At 45.5% G+C, this 25,305-nt stretch overlaps 1 protein-coding gene across 1 annotated transcript in view; it reads left to right on the forward strand.

Moving 5' to 3' along the window:
• LOC144752581 (uncharacterized) overlaps positions 1–25,035 on the forward strand; it is a 730,065-nt gene extending 705,030 nt beyond the window's left edge. Inside the window, exon 4 of the mRNA XM_078640481.1 lies at positions 24,575–25,035. Coding sequence (XP_078496607.1) covers positions 24,575–25,035 — 461 coding nt within the window. The remainder of the gene's footprint in view (positions 1–24,574) is intronic.
• The last annotated feature ends 270 nt before the right edge of the window (positions 25,036–25,305 follow it).

The following is a 25,305-nucleotide window of genomic DNA, read 5'->3' on the forward strand; positions in this document are numbered from 1 at the left end:
CAATTGGTAAAGAGTTAGCAACAGGCGCGCAACACCCATTGGAATCAAAGGGCTTCAGCCCCCCCCCCCGAAATTTTTTCTTATGCCCCCACCCCCCGAAATATGGCTCTAGTTGCGCCTCTGGTTAGGAACAGTACTGACCCAAGTGGTAAGAAAGGATGTGAAATAGTTATAACCTTTGTGTTTGACCTGCTGAAACAAAATATTCCTTGCCAGAGAGAGGGCTTTAAACCTTTTCACCGGTTTCAATCAATCAAGAGGTTGGTGAAGCGTAACTACTCAACTGAGAGGGTCTCAAGGTGCTGGGGGTGCTCCTGGAAGTTCACGGTGATTCGTCGAAGAGCCAGGTCGTGCGGTCCTTCATGAACTTGGAGAGGGTTTTGTGTGCCAGAGGTGGAGAGGGAGAGTGTTCCATTCCTTGGCTGCGAGGAAGGGGAAGGAGCGACCTGCTGCTCTGGCCTTCCTAATGCGCTGCACCGTCGCAAGGGAGAGCTGGGCTGAGCGGAAGGATCTTTGGGGTGCGTGGAACGAGAGGCGGTGGTTCAGGTAGACGGGTCTGGTGTTGAGGAGGGCTTTGTGGGCGTGAGTGAGAACTTGAAGGCGATTCTCTTCTCGACAGGGAGCCAATGTAGTGTCCGCAGGTGTTGGGTGATGTGGCAATGACATGGTAGGTTGCGGACTTGTCTGGTGGAGGCGTTATGGAGTTTGCTGGTAAGGTTCTTGTTGATCCCGACGTTGGGTGTATGACTGTAGTCCAATCTGCTGCTAACGTGGGCGTGGGTGACGGTCTTTCTGTGCTCGAGAGGAATCCAGTTGAAGGTCTTTCGTAGGAGGCAGAAGGTATGGAAACAGGAGGAGACAGCATTGATTTGACGGTCCATTTTGAGTTCGGAGTCCAGGATGATTCCAAGGTTGCGTGCGTGGGCGGTGTGGGGGGGGCGGGTTCCCAAGGGCGGGGGGGCCTTCAGGTGTCGTTTCAGGCATCGGGTGTGGGCCCTTCATGAGTATTTCGGTTTTGTCCGTGTTGAGTTGTAGCCAGCTGTTCTTCATCCACCCAGCGACAGTTTCCATCCCTTCTTGAAAGTTTTGTATGAAGATGTTTGGTTCTTTGGATAGGGAGAGGATGAATTGGATGTCGTCTGTGTAGGATACAATGTTGAGACCATGGGATCTGACGATGGGTGCGAGCAGAGCAATGTAGTCGCAGTGTGGGGCTGATGGAGGATCCTTGGGGAACTCCGCACGTGGTCAGCGTGGGATCTGAGAGAAAGGGCAGGAGCCTGACCCGCTGTGTCATGCCGGATAGGAATGGACGGATCCAGCTGAGGGCATGCCACAGATTCCTGCGTCATGTAGTCTGTGGGCTATGGTGCTTTGAGAGACTGCGGATAGGTCCAGGAGGATGAGTGCCACAGTCTCTCTTCTGTCAGGGAGGGAGCGGATGTCTGTTGCGGCGAGAAGGGCAGTTTTGGTGCTGTGGTTTTTCCTGAAGCCAGATTGAGAGGGGTCATTGATGTTTTCTTCTGTGAAGGATGCGAGCTGGCTGTTGATGCCTTTTTCGATGACCTTCGCTGGGTACGGGAGTAAGGAGATCCGTCTGTAGTTTTTGAGGTTGGTTGGGTCCGCCGTGGGTTTTTTCAGGAGAGGGTTGACCTCTGCATGTTTCCAGTCGTTGGGGAAGGAGGCAGTCTCAAAGGAGCTGTTGATGATTTCATGAAGCTTGGACGATGATGTCAGCTGGTCTGTGGTAGATCTGGTGGGGGCAGGGGTCCGTGGGAGCCTCGGAGTGGGTTGACTTCATAGTCTTCAGGGTGTCTTCAATGGTGACAGCAGTCCAGCTGTCTAGCGTAAGCTGCGTGGTGTATGGGGGTGGTGGGTGTAGGTTCCTTGTGTAGGTTGTTGTCGTCATAGATGGTCTTGATTTTGTGGTGGAAGAAGGTGCTGAGTCTGTCGCAGAGCTGTAGGAGAGGTGAGGGGGGAAGTAGGTTGTCTCACTGTTGGGTGGGCGAACTCTTTAATGATGCCGAAGAGTTCCTTGCTGTTGTGTGCGTGGGTCGAGATTCTGTACTGGAGTGCTTTCTTCTAGAGCACAGTTCTTCAAACTGTGGGGCGCGCCCCCCTGAGGAGGCGTGGATGGGTTCCCAGGGGTCGCAAAGGCCTCTGCCAGCACATGTAAATGAAGACGTCTGGAAGTGCAGCGATGTTTATTCGCTGCATTTCCAGGCTGTCTTCATTTACTCTGAAGGCCTCAGAGTGCCGTGAGGCCAGAGGTCAGTGGGTGTGCTGCTGGGGGCTCGGCTGGGTAGTGTCTGGAGTCTTATTAAGACTCCAGCACAGCCGAGTTTTTCACAGGTCTTTAAAGACCATTTGCATACATTTGGAAACTGGTTACCTAAGCTTAGTTTTTTTTCTTTTTCCTGTACCCGACTCTGCCTATTCCTTACATTTGCATTTTAAACTTACTGCTGTAGTGTGAAAATGCATTTCATGAAAAGAAATACAAAAAAGAGTTGCCAATAGAAAAAATGCCAGCCATGTATGTTTAAAGAGCCTTCAAAGACTTGCTTTGACACTAAATAGGGTCCTAAATAAAAAAGTATGTATTCATTTGTAATGTGACTTTCTGTCTGTCCCTTTTATTTTCAGTCATGAATCATTCAGGCAGCCCTAGAACACATGTAAAAGTACTTTATATTTGCGTTTCGAAGTACGCTCACATAAGTGCTGAAAATAGGGCTTTAGGTGACTGTTTATTTTTGTGCCGTCTGCAACATCAAAATAATGAGCTGGCAACCCTAATCATAAGACTGGAAGTTTGATGCAGGATCAGCACATTATTTGCACATTATTTATTTCTTTCACCCTTGATTCCCTGATTAATTCCATAATATCAATAGTTTAACTTATATCTGAAATCCTGCATCCCGCCAATAGCATGCTGATTAACTTCAAGTGTCTGGGAATTCACCCTGCATTCAGACAACTCATTCCTCATTCTCACCCTTCACTTTTACGCTCACCCTGCACTCACATCGCATAGTTATGGTTTTCCTGCATTTGCCACATAATCAATCGTCTGCTGCATAATTTTCAGATTAAAAATGCAGCAACACATGTTACCTCACAGTGGAAGGGCCTTTCTAAAGGTTGACTGGTCACCTTTCTGTTGCTTATTGCTATATGTGGGTGTTAATGTGGTACTTATGAGGGGCAATAAAGGCCAGGACAATGTTAACAAGTGTAAAAATAGCAAAATAGTGCAGTAATGCTATCGCAAAATATGCAGCATAATTCGCCTTTGCTTGCTGCAGAATGTAGTCAACCATGCTGCATAATTTGGCCTTCTCCTGCCACATAATTCCAATGGCCCTGTTTATAGTGCTATGAAGTCTCAGCCTGTGGCAGAAAGCACTGTGAATATGTAAGTCATTATTTTAAAACAGTATTTACATACTCTAAGCTAGACTGCTGCAAAATGATGCAGTGATTGAGATGAAACAAGTTCTTACAAAATATACTTTTTAATAATAAGTAATCAAACTGTATCTAATGCAGACATTTTTGTAAGTGTCTCCACCATTCCAGATCCCAGCTGATAACTCTGTTACATTACATCTTAAAAAGAATAGATCTTTGGCACCATAAAACTTTAAGCAGATCCACTGGAATTATTCAGCAGAAAAGAACAAAATTATGCGGCAGGTTTGACTAAATTATCCAGCAAGAAAAGGTAAGTTATACGGCACAATGCGCCACATTTTGTAGTTAGCATTACTTCATTATTTTGTCATTTTTAACTCACAGTAACGCTGTCAGGGGAAATATTTCACCTCATTAGTACCAGTTTAACACCCAAATACAGCAGTAAGCAACTACAAGATTACCAGTCTTTGCAGGGCCTTCCACTGCTCCGGAACACTTTGTCACGCTTTAAACTTTTGTTCAGTTTGAGCTAGAATCAAGTTTGTGTCATTGAAATCTGGAGATTATGTAGCAAATGCAGTAAACTGATAATTATGTGGAAAGCGCTGCTCCTGCAGAAACTCATAATTCCAGTGGCCCTGGCTTTAAGTGACTCAATCAATTAATGGCTGGTAAGAAGGCCGGCTTCTTTTTTAACTTACTGCACTACCACCACCCACTTCGATTTCAGGCACAGGCATGTCAAAGTCAGTATTAACCATTCAGGGGAAGTTTTTTGTGTGAAAGCTGAGTCCATGGGGTGGCTGGTAGAAGGCCAGCAGGGTTGCATTCAGATGCAGAGCCCTAATCCTCTCGATCCTTGGGGCCTCATAGAAATGGTCGAGGAGACCGAGGAAAGGAGCGAGATTCATAGATATTGTCAAAGAGAAGGCCCAGAATAGTGAGCACTCTACGCAAACTAATTTTTAGGTTTACAAATGGCCAGAGACCGCTTCTTTAGAGAGCTACCCCAAAGGGGACGATATAAGTGTTTTTTTTTAAAGGGACACTAGTGAAGCTGGTACTGCTGCCAAGTGTGTAAGTGGCCACTGCTGGTTATCATAAAGGAGTAGATGCAGATACAGAAGGACTTGGGCTCAGGAATTTGGGGGGCCCACTGTATCACAATTATGACTGTCTACCTTTAAAAAAAGTGGCATCCGAGCGTATTGTCCTTTCAAGCATTAGGACAGAGGTGATGATCGATCATGGTGGGGAAGAGGTAAAAGAGGAGGGGAGATAGCCTGCTACTCAGGACTGCAGTTATCATTAGTGCAGCAAGAATAGTTGCATTGGGGTCAGTTTGTTTGGGATATCTGTTTTTGTTTGATGCATTTGCTGTTTTATAAGTTTCGTAAGTGGTGCAGTTCATAAGCTATAGAAAAAGTATTCCTGAAATCATCTCATAAGCTCCGCTCCCTGCATGCAGCCATGTCCCTCCCGCTCCCCCAATCCTAGCCATAAAGTTTTGGAGGGGGCCCGACCTCCAAACATTTTGCTTAGGGGGGGCTCAGAGTAAAAAAGTTTGAAGACCTCTGTTCTAGAGTATCTGATGAGGTTGTGGTGGGCGGCGGTGGCTGCATTGGCTCATATGGCCATTAAGCTGTTTGTCTAAATGACTCTGTACAATATGTGCCAAGTGTGGAAAAAATATTCTGACTTAATTCTGATGCCATTACCCATCAAAAAAGTACCAAAGAATGAATGGGGATTTTTTTATTGCATGATTGTAAAAGGAAAAAGATCCATGGCCTCAGCCATGAGAAATTGGGGCAAAAACGTATGGAAGACAAAACATTGATAGGCATGAATGAATATATTAGATGTTATTAACTTATGAATGATGGACTGAATAGGAAGTAAGGAAGAATTGGCTAAAGAGGATGGATTATTGTTGCGGGCAGACTTGTGATTTCTCTGGAAAGTTTGAGAAAGAGAACTCTTGACATATAACAGGGGGCATTTAGATAACTAAAGAATATTGTATTGGGGGCCTAGGATAGACAAGGAAGGTGAAGGATTCCATGGAAGCATAAATTCTGATAAATCACAGCTCACATTCAGTCCAACTTTATTCCCAGTAAACGATCCCCGTATGTCTTGGTAAAGAGTTAGTGTTGAGGTGATGGGACCCATATGGGAGAATGGCTGGTAAATTAAATGCAGATTGGGGATCTATGGTCATTTCTGAAAATGGCCTGAACTGGAAGTTGTGATGTTTGTGGCTTGTGCATACAACATCACAACATGTGAGGTCATGGGTTACAGTCCTTTTGTCTTGATGAAAGGGTGGCTGCCAGTTATCACGGACAACCGTGGGTGGAGGCCATAGGTTAGACAGGTGGAATAGTCACCAGAAGAGGACTAAACTCCATATAAATTATGGTATGATGCAAAGCACGGAGGTAAAGCCGGTGAAATTCACGGCTGGACTTTGGATCAGGGATGGAACTGGATGAGGCAGTGAGAGTAAGTGGTCTGTAACACAGTTGTCCATGGTAGAGCTGTCTTCATCCGGGGTTGAAGGTATCCACTGGGGAATATTTGGTTATCTGACCAACAAGCCTAAGAAATTCTAACATTGTGTATGTTAACTTCTGGCTTCATGTGATACCTGTATATAGGATGGACCTTTTTAGGGCGAGCCCTCGCGATGCACTGCGTAGCAGGGCTCACGTGGGCGAGCCGTTTTGTAGGGGTTTTCAAAATGGACCTTGAAATTCCACACAGCTCGTGCTTGTGCATTTCCAAGGTCCATTTTGATTGGGCTTTGCGTGTGTGTTGTTTTTTAACAGAGCACGCAATAGGCCATAGGCGGTCGCGTAGCTCCGCCTATGGCATATTGGTGTCTGTTACGCGCACCAAAGCCCATATGTCATGATTTTGTCAGGTGAAGAGACTTTTAGGTATATTTGAGTGTCATCTGCGTACATGTGATAAGATATGTTCGAGCGGTTCAGATTTTCTGTAAGTGGTTCCATGTACAAGTTGAAGAGCGTGGGTGATAATGCAGATCCTTGAGGGACCCCAGTTGAGATCGGGGTGTTGTTAGAAAAGGAATGGTTGACTTTGGTTCTCTGTGAGCTATTGTGTAAGGAATGAGGCAAACCAATTTAAAACTGTGCCTGATAAGCCCCTCCTTTTTTCAAGAAGATCAATCAAGTTATCATGTTTGACGGTGTCAAACACTGAGGAGAGATGCAGGAGAAAACTGTTCTTAGGACACCCCCGCGCCGCACGGCCACCAGCTATGTGTGTCCCCCTCGCTGCTGCTCGCAGCCTCGCTGTTCCGTGTGCCTGCCGCCCTAGCTGCCTGCTCGCCTGCCTCGCTGCTCATTGCCCCCGCATCTCCGCCGGATTTTCATAGTACTTTGTAGTATTTCTAGATTGTATTGCCTTCTGTTCTTTGGTATTGTATTGCCCTCTGTCTAATTGTACTGTATTTCCCTCTGTTTAATTGTATTGCCTTCTGTTATTCTTAGCCGTTTTTCCCCCCTGTGCCTTCCCCCGCCCCACTCCCCGCTTCCCGCCGCCGTCCACGCGGCCACGCCCACTTGTGTTCTGTGACCTCCCCGCTCCCGCCTCCCAGCTGCTCCTCCCTCCCACTTGTCCTTATATGGCAACCGCGCGGCGCAGGTGAGTGTGACCTGTTCTCTGGACACCCCCGCGCCGCACGGCCACCAGCTGTGTGTGTCCCCCTCGCCATGTACAGACCACCACGACAACGCACACAATTCCGCGAAGACATCGCAGACTTCATCAGCCCGCACGCCCTTCCCTCCGCCGACTACATCCTCCTAGGGGACCTCAACTTTCGCCTGGAGAACAACAACGGCAGAAACACCACTGCCCTGCTGGACAACCTCGCCAACCTCGGACTCAAGCAACTGCTGCACACCCCCACCCACTACGCCGGCCACACGCTTGACCCCGTCTTCTCATCCAGCAAGCACATCTCCTTCAGCCACGCCACCAGACTCCACTGGACCGACCACAGCTGCGTCCACTTCAGCTTCAGAAGAACTACGACCCACCACCACCCGCAACAGGTCCCCCGCCGAAGCTGGAGCAAGATCACCTCCGAGCAGCTCACCGCCTCCTTCAGCCAGAACACTCCGACCAGCACAACGGACCCCAACGAAGCAGCCAGCAACCTCACCAAGTGGCTGACCGCCTGTGCCGATGACCTCGCACCACTAAAGAACCCCCCCAGCAGACCCGGAAGCAAGAAAACCCCTGGTTCACCGACGAACTCAAGGAATCCAAGAAGAACTGCCGCACTCTCGAGAAAGCCTGGTGGCTCGACCACACCACAGACAACAGGGCCGCCCTCAAGTACGCCATCCGCAAACACCATCAGCTGATCTGCGCCACCAAGAAGACGGCACTCAAAGAACGACTGGGCAACAACACCCACGACAGCAAGGAACTCTTCAGCATCGTCAAAGAGTTCTCTAACCCCAGCGCCGGAAACAACGACATCACTCCCTCGCAATACCTCTGCAACTCACTCGCCTCGTTCTTCCACCGCAAGATCGCCGACATACACAACAGCTTCGACGCACAGACCACGCACCCTACCACCGAACCAGCGCCCGCCACCACCACCCTCTGCAACTGGACCCCGATCAGCACCGAAGACACCACCCGCACGATGAACTCCATCCACTCCGGATCACCAACCGACCCGTGCCCACACCACGTCTTCCACAAAGCCGACGCCACCATCGCACCCCATCTCCGAGACACCATCAACTCCTCCTTCCACACCGCCACCTTCCCGGAGAGCTGTAAGCAAGCTGACCGCCCTACTGAAGAAACCAACGGCGGACCCCACCGACCTCAAGAACTACCGTCTCATCTCACTCCTTCCCTTTCCGGCCAAAGTCATCGAGAAGACCATCAACAAACAGCTTGCCGCCTTCCTCGAGACGAACGGATCCCTCGACCCCTCGCAGTCCGGGTTTTGGGCCAACCACAGCACCGAGACCGCCCTAATCGCAGCCACCGACGACATCAGAACCCTGATCGACAACGGAGAAACAGCGACCCTCATCCTCCTGGACCTCTCTGCAGCATTCGACACCGTCTGCCACCGCACCCTAGTGAAGTGCCTCAGCAACGTCGGAATCCGAGAGAAAGTGCTGGAGTGGATCATCTCGTTCCTCACCGGAAGAACCCAGAGAGTCCGCCTCCCTCCGTTCAGATCCGAGGCCACTGAAGTCATCTGCGGCGTACCACAAGGATCTTCACTCAGCCCAACCCTCTTCAACGTCTACATGAGCCCCCTCGCTGCCATCGCACGCCAACACAACCTCAACATCATCTCCTACGCCGACGACACCCAGCTCATCCTCTCCCTCACCAACGACCCCACCACCGCTAGAGCCAACCTACACGAAGGGATGAAAGACGTCGCCGACTGGATGAGAAACAGCCGCCTTAAACTGAACTCAGACAAGACGGAAGTCCTCATCCTGGGATCATCACCCTCTGCCTGGGACGACTCATGGTGGCCCCGGCCTTGGGCACCGCTCCCAAACCAACGGACCACGCACGAAACCTGGGCTTCATCCTGGACTCCTCCCTATCAATGACCAGACAAGTCAACGCCGTCTCAGCCTCGTGCTTCAACACCCTGCGCATGCTCCGCAAGATCTTCAGATGGATCCCCACGGAAACCAGAAGACCGTCACCCAGGCACTCGTCACCAGCCGACTAGACTACGGGAACACCCTCTACGCCGGAACCACAGCCAAACTTCAAAAAAGACTCCAACGCATCCAGAACGCCTCCGCACGACTCATCCTCGACATCCCCTGACACAGCCACATCACCAGACACCTGAAAGACCTGCACTGGCTCCCCGTCAGCAAGAGAATCACGTTCAGACTCCTCACCCACGCACACAAGCCTCTCCACTACCTGGGCCCCAAGTACCTCAACGACCGCATGACCTTCTACATGCCCACCCGCCAGCTACGAACGACCAGCCACGCACTCGCCACCGTTCCACGCATCCGCAGAGCCACCGCCGGAGGAAGATCCTTCTCCTACCTGGCAGCCACGACTTGGAACTCCCTCCCCACCCACCTTCGGCGAACCCAAGACAATCTCTCATTCAGGAAGCAGCTCAAGACCTGGCTGTTCGAGCAGTAACTTACCCCTCCCCCAGCACCTTGAGACCCTCCCGGGTGAGTAGCGCGCTTTACCAATGCCGTGATTGATTGATTGATTGATTGATTGAAAATGTAGGCAGCTTTCATTTCGGTCAAGAAATCTGAGTGTCATCAGTAATGTGTGTCAGGGCAGATTCGGTACTGTGACCAGCTTGGAAACCTGATTGGAATTGATCAAGTAGTTGAAACTGATCAATGTGATTACACAGTTGTGTGTGAACGTATTTCTCAAGTAGTTTGGCTAGGGTCATGATATTGGAAATGGGCCTCAAGTTGTACGGATCATTTAAGTCTGCATTTGGCTTTTTAGGTATGGAGGTCACTTGGCCAGTCTTGAGGCAATCTGGAATCCTGCTTTGAAGGAGAGATTCATGGACAATCTTGGACCAGAGTGGGATTATGGAAGGTATAAGATTTTTGAAGATCTTGGCGGGCATTTGCCCAAGTCTTTTTAAGAAGACGCGCAAGGGTTTTGCCGACCTCGTCACCCTCCCCGTATTGGCGAGCGCGCTCCTCCCGATCTAGGAAATGCGTTTCTCTGTGTTCAGCATCCTCAAATTCCGCTATCTTAGCCTTGATCTGCCCAAGGGTCGTGAGCTGATTGGACTTGAAGAATTCTAATACAAGCGAGTGAATCTTTCTCTAGCCACTGCAGATCATTCCTTAGTGAACGTAGAACACCAATTTGTTTAGCAATACACTTGCCCCTAATGTCTGCTGTAAACGCCTCCCATAGAGTGGACGGGGTGTCTGCAGAGTCTGCGAGTTTGGTGTCAAAGTATGGCTGATCCAATATCCTCTTGCAACACCTGGTCCCAGACGGCACCAGCTGGAAGTCTCCAGCTGAAGGCTCTATTCAGCACGTCTGTTAAAATAAATTCTAATAGTACTGGAGCGTTATCCGATAGGGTTCAGGCAAGATGGGCACAGTGTCTAACCCAAGTGTCCACGTCACAGGATATGAGTTGGTAGTCAATTTTAGACCACGAGGGACCCGCAGAGGAAATGCAACTCTCCTCTCGGCTGGATTGGTGTTGGCAGTGCCAGACATCTATCAGATCCTGGTCTTCCATAAGGGCCTGCAGTTGCGCCGCAGCTCAGGCGTGAGGCCGGCGAGAACCATTTAACCTTTCCTAATTGGAGTTGAGAACCACGTTAAAATCACCTCCCCATAGCACTGCCCCGGGGTCTAGGGAGCCTGCCAACCGCCGCATCTCGCTAAAAAACTGGGGCTCCTCGGTGTTGGGGCCGTATATTGATATGAGTCTCACTGGGCGACCTACAAGAACATGTTTTTACAGAGTCGTGTAGCGGTATATGATGTGTCCCAGCTTCTTGTAACACGTGTCCGTGCGTAATCCTTGGGTCAGTTTTTGTTTGCACCCTCCGCCAGGAGGTTGTACCATTGGTTAAAACAGTAGTGATAGTGAATAAGTGAAATAGTGCTATGAAGGTGTTATAAAATACCCGGACAGCCAGAGGTTCAACTTTAATATTTCTGGATTCGGGTAAAGGGTTAAAGCGTGTCGCTGTGGAATTATTTAGGAATTGTAGCGCACTAATCATGTGAGATTAAAAGTGGTCGACATGTTTCAGCCTTAAATGCCGGTTGGTCAATTGGCTTTCTTCAGGACCATAAAGTGATTAGGTGAAAAAAGAAAGAAAAAGGTAAACTTGTAACCTGATTCGTTTTGTGGTAGTAGGTCACATTGTACCTGTAATGAAAGAAAGGGGAGATAGTGCAACCACATTTGTAGCAAATCAGTGGGAAAAGACACTTCAACAATGTACAATGACATAGAGACACAGTTAGGAATTATGAAGCATATAATTAAAAACATATAATTAAATTAAAAACGAGTTGTGCAATACTGAACTCAGAGTCACATTCATATTAGGCGTCAACTTACTCTTTCTCAAAATTCTATGCGGAATATTGTAATGTATAAATTCCAAAATCGTATTTAGGCGTCATGAGATCATTCGTTACAGTGCCCTGATGTCAAATGCACTATTTAATTTAAGGCGCTATTCCATTCTTACAGTGCCATGATGTCAAAGGCGCTATTCAATTTTACTGTTGTCATCACGATTATCTTAGACATTGTGATGACGATATAATACCTATTCGAGTATAGACTCTTGCAATTATTTAGAAATACATGCGGTCGCTATTAGACGGTACCAACTCTTCTCAGGCACTCGTTCTACATGTATTTACCAAAAAACAAACATGTGCATGCTGCCGCTATGGTGTCTTCTAAAGCGCGCTCTGAAACGCCTATTCAGAAAGAAATTCTATTCGGAAAGAAGGCACCTCTTACAAAAGTCTAAAACTAAGCAAAACTCAAAACAAAGCAGGGTCTTCACATGCGCTTGAGCGTAACTAGACCTTTTAAAATGTACCTCTACATTACGTAAGACTTGTCTCCTCGGGGACCACGACAGGTAGGGGGAGGCTTCACTGTTTAAAGTGAGGAAAGAGGGAGTTTAGTAAAGGGGTTTTAATACTTGCAGTTTACTCCACAACGAAAAGGACAACGATCCTCGATACCTCTAGCCTTCAAACACCCATCTAGCAGCATGTGCTGTCTCTGCCCTTGGTGACCCGGAATCAATTGCGGATGTGTAACTGGTCTTCTTTTATCGCAAAGTGATGGAAACTGAAGAGTTACTCGAGTGTTTTTACTTATTAGTTGTACTTAATTGTTATACCTAATTTTAAGATAAGCATTTTAAACAATTTAAGCTTGGAAATAGATGACAAATGGAATTACTAAGAATGTGCTCTTTAGGCGCTCAATCGGAATTTTCTCAAAATCAAGGCACGTTAGAAATTCGTAATTTTGGCAAACTATCAATTATTTGTTAATACTTAACCACGGAACGGCATCATTCAAGCCCTCACTATCTGTCTTAAGTCTGTGCACCCAACGTTGCTCTTTTTCGAATAGAATTTTGGCTGCATTCCTGTCCACAGTTTCGAGGGTTTCAAGGATGACCCACTGTAGGTCATTCACAGAGTGGCCAGATTCTTTGTAGTGGGTTGACATTTTTGTGGTTGTTTTTTTTACAGTTCACATTGCTGCGGTGTTCGCAAAGTCTTTGTTTTGCTTTACGACAAGTCATGCCAATATATCTCATTTGACACGGACAAGTTATCATGTAAATGACATGGCTTGTGTTGCAGTTCGTATGTCTTTTTAATTTCCAATTAAAGTTGGGAAGCAGCTGTAATTCCTTTGTGGGTTTTGTGGTGTCACAGACTGTGCAGGTTCCACATGGGTAATGGCCTGTTACTGGACTGTTATTCATGTGAACTGTAAAAAAACAACCACAAAAATGTCAACCCACTACAAAGAATCTGGCCACTCTGTGAATGACCTACAGTGGGTCATCCTTGAAACCCTCGAAACTGTGGACAGGAATGCAGCCAAAATTCTATTCGAAAAAGAGCAACGTTGGGTGCACAGACTTAAGACAGATAGTGAGGGCTTGAATGATGCCGTTCCGTGGTTAAGTATTAACAAATAATTGATAGTTTGCCAAAATTACGAATTTCTAACGTGCCTTGATTTTGAGAAAATTCCGATTGAGCGCCTAAAGAGCACATTCTTAGTAATTCCATTTGTCATCTATTTCCAAGCTTAAATTGTTTAAAATGCTTATCTTAAAATTAGGTATAACAATTAAGTACAACTAATAAGTAAAAACACTCGAGTAACTCTTCAGTTTCCATCACTTTGCGATAAAAGAAGACCAGTTACACATCCGCGATTGATTCCGGGTCACCAAGGGCAGAGACAGCACATGCTGCTAGATGGGTGTTTGAAGGCTAGAGGTATCGAGGATCGTTGTCCTTTTCGTTGTGGAGTAAACTGCACGTATTAAAACCCCTTTACTAAACTCCCTCTTTCCTCACTTTAAACAGTGAAGCCTCCCCCTACCTGTCGTGGTCCCCGAGGAGACAAGTCTTACGTAATGTAGAGGTACATTTTAAAAGGTCTAGTTACGCTCAAGCGCATGTGAAGACCCTGCTTTGTTTTGAGTTTTGCTTAGTTTTAGACTTTTGTAAGAGGTGCCTTCTTTCGGAATAGAATTTCTTTCTGAATAGGCGTTTCAGAGCGCGCTTTAGAAGACACCATAGCGGCAGCATGCACATGTTTGTTTTTTGGTAAATACATGTAGAACGAGTGCCTGAGAAGAGTTGGTACCGTCTAATAGCGACCGCATGTATTTCTAAATAATTGCAAGAGTCTATACTCGAATAGGTATTATATCGTCATAACAATGTCTAAGATAATCGTGATGACAACAGTAAAATTGAATAGCGCCTTTGACATCATGGCACTGTAAGAATGGAATAGCGCCTTAAATTAAATAGTGCATTTGACATCAGGGCACTGTAACGAATGATCTCATGACGCCTAAATACGATTCTGGAATTTATACATTACAATATTCCGCATAGAATTTTGAGAATGAGTAAGTTGACGCCTAATATGAATGTGACTCTGAGTTCAGTATTGCACAACTCGTTTTTAATTTAATTATATGTTTTTAATTATATGCTTCATAATTCCTAACTGTGTCTCTATGTCATTGTACATTGTTGAAGTGTCTTTTCCCACTTATTTGCTACAAATGTGGTTGCACTATCTCCCCTTTCTTTCATTACAGGTACAATGTGACCTACTACCACAAAACGAATCAGGTTACAAGTTTACCTTTTTCTTTCTTTTTTCACCTAATCACTTTATGGTCTTGAAGAAAGCCAATTGACCAACCGGCATTTAAGGCTGAAACATGTCGACCACTTTTAATCTCACATGATTAGTGCGCTAGAATTCCTAAATAATTCCACAGCGACACGCTTTAACCCTTTACCTGAATCCAGAAATATTAAAGTTGAACCTCTGGCTGTCCGGGTATTTTATAACACCTTCATAGCACTATTTCACTTATTCACTATCACTACTGTTTTAACCAATGGTACAACCTCCTGGCGGAGGGTGCAAACAAAAACGGACCCAATGATTACGCACGGACACGTGTTACAAGAAGCGGGGACACATCATATACCGCTACACGACTCTGTAAAAACACGTGTATGAGGGTCTTTTATTTGGGAGACACCTACCGACTCACCTGCAGACCTTGGTTATGCAGGACCAGTGATCCTTTCCACATTGATTTATAATTATTGAAAGGAGATTGAAAGGATCTCTACTCTCTCTCCCTCCACCAATTGATGATACGTGAAAAGCAGCGTGCAGCTGTGGGAGTTTAAGAAACCTAAAACGGGAGTCCTCTGAACATCAGTCCCCTGTGATAATTGATCATGGCCGGGAGTTTTGGACTCAGCTACACGAGTGAAGAAATAGAAGCAATACTTGCCAGACCACCACTACTCAAGGAAGGCGACCTTTCTCAAACTCTTTCTTCTACCGGAGAATGGGACGAGTTGAGCGAAATGAAAAAGGAACAAGTCAGAACGGCTGTGCACGGCATCATAATGACCGAGTACCTTCGGGTCAATGCGGCACCAAGAGGACTGTGGGTGGCTAACGCCCCCCGGATATTCCTCAAAGATCTAGCCTTCCGGAAAGATTGGTCGTCCATCTCATGGAAGTGCACCAGAGACTACTTGGTACTAATAATAAAAACTGCCACCAGACTAACAGAAGAATTGATGGTAAAAATAGAAATCCTTGAAACGAAACTGAACAATACGGTAAATATAACCATCTACAAGACCAGACTGGAAGAAATTAATAAAGAAATGAAAGACAGTCAAGAATACCTTACACAAACGAAACTGCAAAAACTAGCCAAAGAACTAAAAAGGTTCTCACTAGAACGTATAAATCCGTATAGCAGCAAGGATTACAAACCTAATGACAATTCGTCCAACAATGACTCAAATAGCATATCCTCAAATGACAGTTCAGACCAAAGTGGGGATGATTCCACAAAGCGTGGGAGAGGAAACTACCGCAATAGGAGGGGCAATAGGAGAGGACAGAATAACTTTTGGAGACCGCCATACTTTCAAAATGGCGGCCCAAATATGCCTTTCCTCCCTTTTAACCCACAATTCCAAGGATGGCCTAATCCTTATTTTGAAGTACACATGAACCATCATATGCAACAAGGGGGCCACAACTACCAACAAGGACGTCCTTTTTTAGGGAATGACCAGTCCAACTGCCGGTCCAGACAAAAAGGGATAACCTGGTCCGACCAAACAAGACAAGTCGAAACCAGGAGTGTAACGAAGGCCAAGACGGGATCGGGCCCAACAACCTCGTCATCAACTTGACTGACAGAATCCTAACAAAGGATCAACTCAGTGTCCTGAATAAAGGACTTGGGTATGTCCCCACTCCAAGAACTGACATCTTCAAAACAAAATGCGAACTTGCAGCCTTTTGCCTTACCCTGAATTGAAAGCCTTTTTTAAAGACAACCAACAATTGACACAAGAAGGAGATACAACGCTGAGGAATAAATCGACATTTTGTCCCCTCAATTCACAAGTCCCAATTGAAATATGCACCTTTGAACAGGCAATAATGAAGGAAGTTGACCTATTGCATAATCAATCACAGAAAGCTTTTCAGAATATCACCAAGGCGGAACAACTGGCTCTCACTGAACTCAAGAACGATAGAGATATCGTAATCAAACCGGCGGACAAAGGGGGAGGAGTAGTCTTATTAACAACAGCTGGATATGACAAACAGTGTATGGACCTCCTTGCAGATACATAATTTTATGAGGTTCTAACAAGAGACCCAACTGCCCGTCTACAAAGAACAATATCCATGATGGTGGAAGAAGCGGAAGCCAACAATTGGGTGTCCAAAAAGGAAGCAGAATATCTGGAAGTAAGAACACCAGTAACACCATACTTCTACTCCTTACCAAAAACGCATAAAGGCAAAATGCCACCACCAGGGAGACCAATTGTGTCCGGAATTAATTCGATTTTGGAACCACTCTCAGAATTTGCAGACCAATATTTAAGACTACTGGTCCAAAAGACACCCACCTATCTGAAGGACACAAGAGACCTCTTAAACATGCTACAAAATTTTGAGTACTCGGAAGGAACAATGCTCTTAGTGGGCTTAGATGTAGAAAGTCTATACACTAGTTTGCCACAACAAAAAACACTAGACACTCTTGAGACAATTCTTTTCAACACTGACTGGCCAAACAAAACCCCCAGACATTTTGTTTTGGAGTGCTGTAGATTGGCTCTAATGGAAAATTTCTTCCAGTACAAAGATACCCTCTTCCTTCAACGCCATGGAACATCTATGGGCAGTACATTTGCCCCAAGTGTGGCGGGTTTGTACGTTAGCACCTTTGAACGCACCTTCGTTCAGAATGAGAACAATCCCTTTCTTCATCATATTCTCTTTTGGAAGAGATATATAGATGATATCTTTTTAATTTGGAAGAGAGATAAGGAAACCTTGACGGATTTTCGTCGCTGGCTTAATACCCAAGATGAATGCTTGAAATTTACATACACTGCCAATGAAAGTACTTTGGATTTCTTAGACATTACCATCTTTTCTAAAGACAATACTTTGCACACCCGTACTTTCTTTAAACCAACGGCCAAGAATAGCCTGCTATCCTTTCAAAGCTTTCATCCAAGACCCTTACGGGAAAATCTCCCGTACAGTCAATTCCTTCGCTTGAGGAGAAATTGCAGCTCAATTACTGACTACAAAAGTCAAGCGAGTGACCTATGTGAGAAATTACTGGTTCGTCAATATCCAAAAAAGGTGATCAACACATGCAAGAAACGTGCCCGCAACCAACCAAGAGAAGCACTCCTAGAGACGTGTCCGAAATTGAAGGAAGAAAGGATCACATGCGTAACTACTTATAGTCCAGTTACCAACCAAGTGAAGAAAATAATCAACAGAAACTGGAGAATAGTAACATCCCACAATCTGAATTGGCCTAAACCGCTGTTTGCCAACAAGAGAAGCCGCAACCTCAAAGACTTATTGGTGCACACGAGACCCCCTCCAAAGAAAAAGAAAGACACACCTGGACTGTGGAATAACAGTCCAGTAACAGGCCATTACCCATGTGGAACCTGCACAGTCTGTGACACCACAAAACCCACAAAGGAATTACAGCTGCTTCCCAACTTTGATTGGAAATTAAAAAGACATACGAACTGCAACACAAGCCATGTCATTTACATGATAACTTGTCCGTGTCAAATGAGATATATTGGCATGACTTGTCGTAAAGCAAAACAAAGACTTTGCGAACACCGCAGCAATGTGAACTGTAAAAAAACAACCACAAAAATGTCAACCCACTACAAAGAATCTGGCCACTCTGTGAATGACCTACAGTGGGTCATCCTTGAAACCCTCGCAACTGTGGACAGGAATGCAGCCAAAATTCTATTCGAAAAAGAGCAACGTTGGGTGCACAGACTTAAGACAGATAGTGAGGGCTTGAATGATGCCGTTCCGTGGTTAAGTCTTAACAAATAATTGATAGTTTGCCAAAATTACGAATTTCTAACGTGCCTTGATTTTGAGAAAATTCCGATTGAGCGCCTAAAGAGCACATTCTTAGTAATTCCATTTGTCATCTATTTCCAAGCTTAAATTGTTTAAAATGCTTATCTTAAAATTAGGTATAACAATTAAGTACAACTAATAAGTAAAAACACTCGAGTAACTCTTCAGTTTCCATCACTTTGCAATAAAAGAAGACCAGTTACACATCCGCGATTGATTCCGGGTCACCAAGGGCAAAGACAGCACATGCTGCTAGATGGGTGTTTGAAGGCTAGAGGTATCGAGGATCATTGTCCTTTTCGTTGTGGAGTAAACTGCAAGTATTAAAACCCCTTTACTAAACTCCCTCTTTCCTCACTTTAAACAGTGAAGCCTCCCCCTACCTGTCGTGGTCCCCGAGGAGACAAGTCTTACGTAATGTAGAGGTACATTTTAAAAGATCTAGTTACGCTCAAGCGCATGTGAAGACCCTGCTTTGTTTTGAGTTTTGCTTAGTTTTAGACTTTTGTAAGAGGTGCCTTCTTTCCGAATAGAATTTCTTTCTGAATAGGCGTTTCAGAGCGCGCTTTAGAAGACACCATAGCGGCAGCATGCACATGTTTGTTTTTTGGTAAATACATGTAGAACGAGTGCCTGAGAAGAGTTGGTACCGTCTAATAGCGACCGCATGTATTTCTAAATAATTGCAAGAGTCTATACTCGAATAGGTATTATATCGTCATAACAATGTCTAAGATAATCGTGATGACAACAGTAAAATTGAATAGCGCCTTTGACATCATGGCACTGTAAGAATGGAATAGCGCCTTAAATTAAATAGTGCATTTGACATCAGGGCACTTTAACGAATGATCTCATGACGCCTAAATACGATTCTGGAATTTATACATTACAATATTCCGCATAGAATTTTGAGAATGAGTAAGTTGACGCCTAATATGAATGTGACTCTGAGTTCAGTATTGCACAACTCGTTTTTAATTTAATTATATGTTTTTAATTATATGCTTCATAATTCCTAACTGTGTCTCTATGTCATTGTACATTGTTGAAGTGTCTTTTCCCACTTATTTGCTACAAATGTGGTTGCACTATCTCCCCTTTCTTTCATTACAGGTACAATGTGACCTACTACCACAAAACGAATCAGGTTACAAGTTTACCTTTTTCTTTCTTTTTTCACCTAATCACTTTATGGTCCTGAAGAAAGCCAATTGACCAACCGGCATTTAAGGCTGAAACATGTCGACCACTTTTAATCTCACATGATTAGTGCGCTAGAATTCCTAAATAATTCCACAGCGACACGCTTTAACCCTTTACCCGAATCCAGAAATATTAAAGTTGAACCTCTGGCTGTCCGGGTATTTTATAACACCTTCATAGCACTATTTCACTTATTCACTATCACTACTGTTTTAACCAATGGTACAACCTCCTGGCGGAGGGTGCAAACAAAAACGGACCCAAGGATTACGCACGGACACGTGTTACAAGAAGCGGGGACACATCATATACCGCTACACGACTCTGTAAAAACACGTGTATGAGGGTCTTTTATTTGGGAGACACCTACCGACTCACCTGCAGACCTTGGTTATGCAGGACCAGTGATCCTTTCCACATTGATTTATAATTATTGAAAGGAGATTGAAAGGATCTCTACTCTCTCTCCCTCCACCAATTGATGATACGACCTACAAGAACCCCCTCCACTATCACATACTGACCCTGGAGATCGCATATTGCAGTGCGCTTATGCCAAGGGAAGCCCTTTCAGAGAACGATGGCTGTGCCCCTGGCGTAGTTGAAGTATCCCGCTATGAACTTTTCACCCATCCTTCCCGCTCGCAGGCGCAAACACGAGGCTCCTGTCAGATTTAGCTGTTGTAAAAAGCAGAGTCTGCTCCATATCAATTAAGAAATGCTGCCACTAACCGCATCTTCCTACCGCAGTTCAGGCCCTTCACATTCCAGGTTACAGCTTTTAGCGTGCGTGTCTTGTCAGCAGTTGCAGTCATCTCTGCATTATCATGCATCCACGCGCGCCAAGAGGGAGAGCTGAACCCAGCAGCTTCGGACTCGTGATAGAGAGAGAAAAGCAAAAGAAGAAGGGAGAGAAAACGCAAATAGAGACAAGCAGCCAGTGAGAGTGGAGCGAGAGATGCAAGCTATGCCTCCCCCAAATTTGTGAGGTCTGTACAATGTGATTAGGTTATATTCAGGGGGAACTAGAATGTCCAAAATTGGTGAGGAGGATACATTAAGCCAAGTTTGTGGTAGGATCGGGAGGTCCAGATCTTGCAAGAATAAGAGGTCGGCTGTATTCGCAGCATGCCTAACTGCTGACCTGCAATTCAAAAGCATTGACTTGAGGTGGGATTTGGTAACCACAGCTTCTTGGGGGAGATGTGGAGACTGGTGGTAAATTATCAAAGCTTAAAGTATTGAATGTATTGTATTCCGCATTTATAGAGCGCACTGTGACACTACGGTATCCTGGCGCTTGAACACGTGAGATCAATTAACCTTGAGTGTAATAGCGAGTACAGGGTCAAAAATGATAAAGTCACGGCCACATACTTACGTCCTAGGAAAGAGCCAGGTCTTTAACTTCTTTCTGAACGGCAGCAGATTATCTATCTGTCTTAGTTCGGCTGGGAGTTTGTTCCAAGCCGAAGCTGCTGCAATACTAAAAGCTCTTCCTCCATATCTAACTCTTCTAAACCTGGATACTCTAACCAGTTTAGCTGAGGAGGACCGAAGGTTACGTGGGGGGACATACCATTCAAACCGGCTCTGTAATGGCTTGGGCCCAATGCCATACAGAGCCTTAGAGACTATGCACATTGACTTGGACTGTACCCTCTGCATAACTGAGAGCCAGTGGAGCTCGGCCAAGGCCTGAGACGCTGAAGACTGGCGTGGTCTCATTAGTGCAAACTTGTGCCGCCATCAACTGTATTCTCTGGAGTCTCCCTATCAGAAATTTAGGAGACTCCAACGATAATGTTGTGAGATTGACACTGAATTCTCTAAATGAGTTGGAGGAAATAGTCTGGATCTTGGATGGTGGGAGAGAAGGTTTATTATGGGCGGTAATGTAATGAAGTAGAAAGGAGTGAATGTCCGCATCAGACATAGGGTCAGTGATCCTGTGTGGCCTGGCGTGATGGTTAACGAGGCCTAGATTTCCAGGTAAAATTTGTCTCGTTTTCCAAGATGAGTCTTGACTTTGGCAGAGTTTAGCCGTAGTGGGGAGGCGTGATTGATTGTTCTTGAAGGACATGTAGAGATTCCAGCGCTCCTCCATCATTGAAGAAAAGTGTAGTAGGTGCAGAAGACCCTGCTTGATGTCTGCTTGATGTCTTTCAGTTCAACCTCAAGGGGGGGTGCGGGGGTATAAGGAGTGGTTAGTTGGTCTGGTGATAGGAAGGGAGTGAAGTCTCCTCGTAAAAGGAACAGTGGTAGGTAATGTAGATTCCACATAGTCCCGGATGAAAGTATAAGTGGAGGTTTTTTGAAGGTTGGGGGCTGGTGGTTGGTGGCATGGAGGGGGTATGAAGAGTAGAGGGAAGTGGTGTTCTACAGTTTTCCTCCATGTGTCTTTTGTGCTATAGGGGAGTTGAGTGCCAGGTGTTGGGAAGCACAGTGGGTGAGTGGGGTGCTTCTTGAGGTAGGAGTGATGAGAGGAGGGGAGTTTAGTAGGCTTAGTTATCTAGAGTGCTTTTATTTATTGTTATGGGGTGAGCATTGGGTGATGATATGTGAGTAGCAGGAGAAGGCCAGTTCCCTCCATAGGTGAAAGGGTGGTCCTCGATCGGCTTCTTGTGTTGAGGGGCAGTAAAGACCCAATGGTTAGGGGGTCTGGTGGATGGGTTGGGTTCCACCTTGGGCAAGGATGGGGAGGAAGAAGGGTAACGATTGGAACTCAGGACCCCTAAATTGCTAATGATGGAAGTTTAACCTGGGTGAGGATTAGGAGCCAGTTTTGCAGTGAGCTCAACCACATTTAGTTCTGTCTGCAGCAGTCACTCCCTCACCTTATGGCGATCCAAATATTACTATCAATGAATATGGAATCCATTTATTCTTCTAGCATCTGTTTCAGTTGGGTAACAGCCATCAGTATCTGGGGAGTGGACATTTCACCCGCCCGTGGAAATAGGCCTTGTCTGCTCTGCGAGTTCCATGCAGGGCCTCCTCCCACCTCTGTATACCTGTACATTTTTTGTTATTGGCCTGTTCTAGAAGATCTATCGTGGCCCATAACTATACTGAATAGTTATTTCCACAGGGGCCTATCCCCCTCCTTCAAATTCTATGTCTCAGCAAGTGCTTTGCTATCCCCTGGGTACCCTCTCAAAATAGCGGCCCAGCCCACTGCAGGTCAGACTGTCTTCTTCAGGTCTGTCTGCCACTTGTTACCTCCAGAACAAGAACATGAAGGAGAACCAGGCAATGTCCCCCGAGGCATGAGCAAGGACCTAGCCCTCAAGCCTCCCTCTCATCCACTACCGCCCACGTCTCAAAGGTTAGTAGCTGGAAGATCCCTTCTCAGCAACCTCTTATCAGTTGGAAGCTCAGGGTTACCGGGTTGCAGTCCCAACTATATGAGCACGTCAATGGGGAGGGAGGAGGGGTTGCACAGGTGGCACCTGTATGTCAACTTGTATGCACTACACAGGCCCGGCCCTCTATGCCTTCTCAGGCAGGCCTCCTCCAACTGCATACGCTCTCTGCATCAGCAGTCCACAACGCAGGAAGGGCAGGGGCAGTTACCGCCTGGGGACTGTGCTGACCTCATCTCCAATATCTAGCCGCTGTCATTGTGGCAACCATCCTCAGGCTTCTAGGCTCCAACCAGCATTGCGTGCCCCAGCGATCAGTTTAATTCTAGGAAGCCATTCAGCCCAGTGTGCCCGGCTGTGCCAGTACATCTCAGCCAAGTCTCTGCAGGCGTCTATGCGCTTCCCATCATGGTTTCGTGGGGCTCGGGAAGTGGAGTCTGCGGCCCCCTTGGTCCGCCAAGCTCAATTTACAATTGTTGGGCTGCCACTGTATGGCACTCACCTTGGCATCTGTGCGCTCGATCATGGTAGGAAGTCAGTCCGAGCCCCCTCTACCACCTGGAAGGCTCTATGCGTGGAACCTCCTCTAGGGGTCTGACCTCTAACTCCTTGGGAGAGTACTGGATTCTGTAGGATTAGGCTGGGTGCCCGGCAGCGCAATCGTTCAAGGCTTTCATTCTGCCATCTTCCTGTGTCTGCCTTTCACAATATTATGCACGTTTCAAATTTAGTTAATTCATTTTGATATCATTCGACATGGCAAAACAATTTGTTTTTAATTCTTTTTACGGTCTATACAAAATGTAAATAGATTTATCATTTTATGTTACTGATAGGAGTGAGTGCACACTTATTGTTAATATATCAATCTGCTTTATTTTATGTTGGTCTCATTTATCCTTGCCTAAAAACCTTACCAACTCTATCCCATCGGAAAAGTACATGCATTACTTCCAGAATGCTGCCATTCACTGTTAAACATTTTCGTTAAAATTAGTTTACACCTTGAAAGATTTTTTACTTTTTTTTTTTTTGTTTTGTTATACTGCAGGTGGCCTCAAGTGTGGACAGGAACAAAACTTAAGGATTCTGTCATTTGCAGCAAATAGACTACAAAGAGAGAGATGTTCCAGAGATTTTAGAAGAAACCAATTTCTAAAAGCTGGATTTGGCCAGGAAGTAACGACAATACAGAGCAGAGTCGCCGACTGATTGTAAATGCAGTTTCTGGATTCTCTCTAATTTCTTATATGTCAATGAACCCTTAAGTTGGGGACAGCAAGGACACACATGATCGAGGAGATGGAGGGTTTTGGGACTGTAAAGCAAGAGCCAGAACAGCAGCACAATTTGAATAAAAAAACAGTGTACATTATTTATAAGACTGTGCAGATTGCAGAAGTAGTGTACCCATGCACTTCACAAGAGACAAACCTAGCTTGTAATTTGAACAGGACAGTACAGAAAAAGAGTTGCACAGGAGAGATACCTTATCAATGTTCAGAATGTGAGAAAACCTTTACTCAACAATCCTACTTGACTCGACATATGAAATCGCACTCTGAACAAAAGCCTTATCAGTGCTCTGATTGTGAGAAGAGATTTAGTCAAAAACACTATCTGACACGACATGAAAGAACACATTTGGGACAAAAAATATATCAGTGCACTGAATGTCCAAAAAGTTTCAGCAAAAAAGCGAGTTTAATTCAGCATGAAGGTGCACATGCAGGAGAAAAACGGTATTTGTGTTCTGAATGTGGTAAAACCTACCGTCATAAAATCAGTCTCACATTACATGAAAGATCACACTTGGGACATAAACCATATCAGTGCACTGAATGCCAGAAAAGCTTCCACGATAAAAGTACTCTTGCTAAGCATGAAAAAATTCACACCGGAGAAAAGCCATATCAGTGCAATGAATGTGAAAAATGTTTTACTAAGAGATGTAGTCTAACTCAGCATGAAAAGACCCACACCGGAGAAAAACCCTATAAGTGCACAGAATGTGAAAAAAGCTTCAGTCAGAAAATCCATCTCGTACATCATGAGAGAACCCACACAGGAGAAAAGCCCTATCGGTGTGAAGAATGTCAAAAAAGCTTCAGTCAGAAAATTCATCTGACCCAGCATGAGAGAACTCACACAGGGGAAAAACCCTACTGGTGCAGTGAATGTCAGAAAGGATTCAACCACAAAATTAGCCTGACTCACCATGAGCGAACGCACGCTAGGCACGCCTCCGCTCAGGAATGATGTTCATTCACATAATTCCATGTACACTAAAAGAAAGTACAACATATGGACATTAACCTGAACTGAACCCCTACAAGTGCAGTGAATATTACGCAAGGTCTAATTCTGAAATCAGTCTTACTGATGAGATAGCATGGAATTGCCAAAAAAAAAGTTAGCAGTGGGCTCCAAAACCAAGCGGCAAGTGTTGGAATGTATGAATAACTCAGTCTGCCTAGGCGTATGAGGCAGAAAATATCCGGTTTGCATGAGAAATAATATCTTTGAAAA

The sequence above is a fragment of the Lissotriton helveticus genome, chromosome 1_1 (genome assembly GCF_964261635.1).
Source record: "Lissotriton helveticus chromosome 1_1, aLisHel1.1, whole genome shotgun sequence".
In the NCBI taxonomy this organism is placed as follows: domain Eukaryota; kingdom Metazoa; phylum Chordata; class Amphibia; order Caudata; family Salamandridae; genus Lissotriton; species Lissotriton helveticus.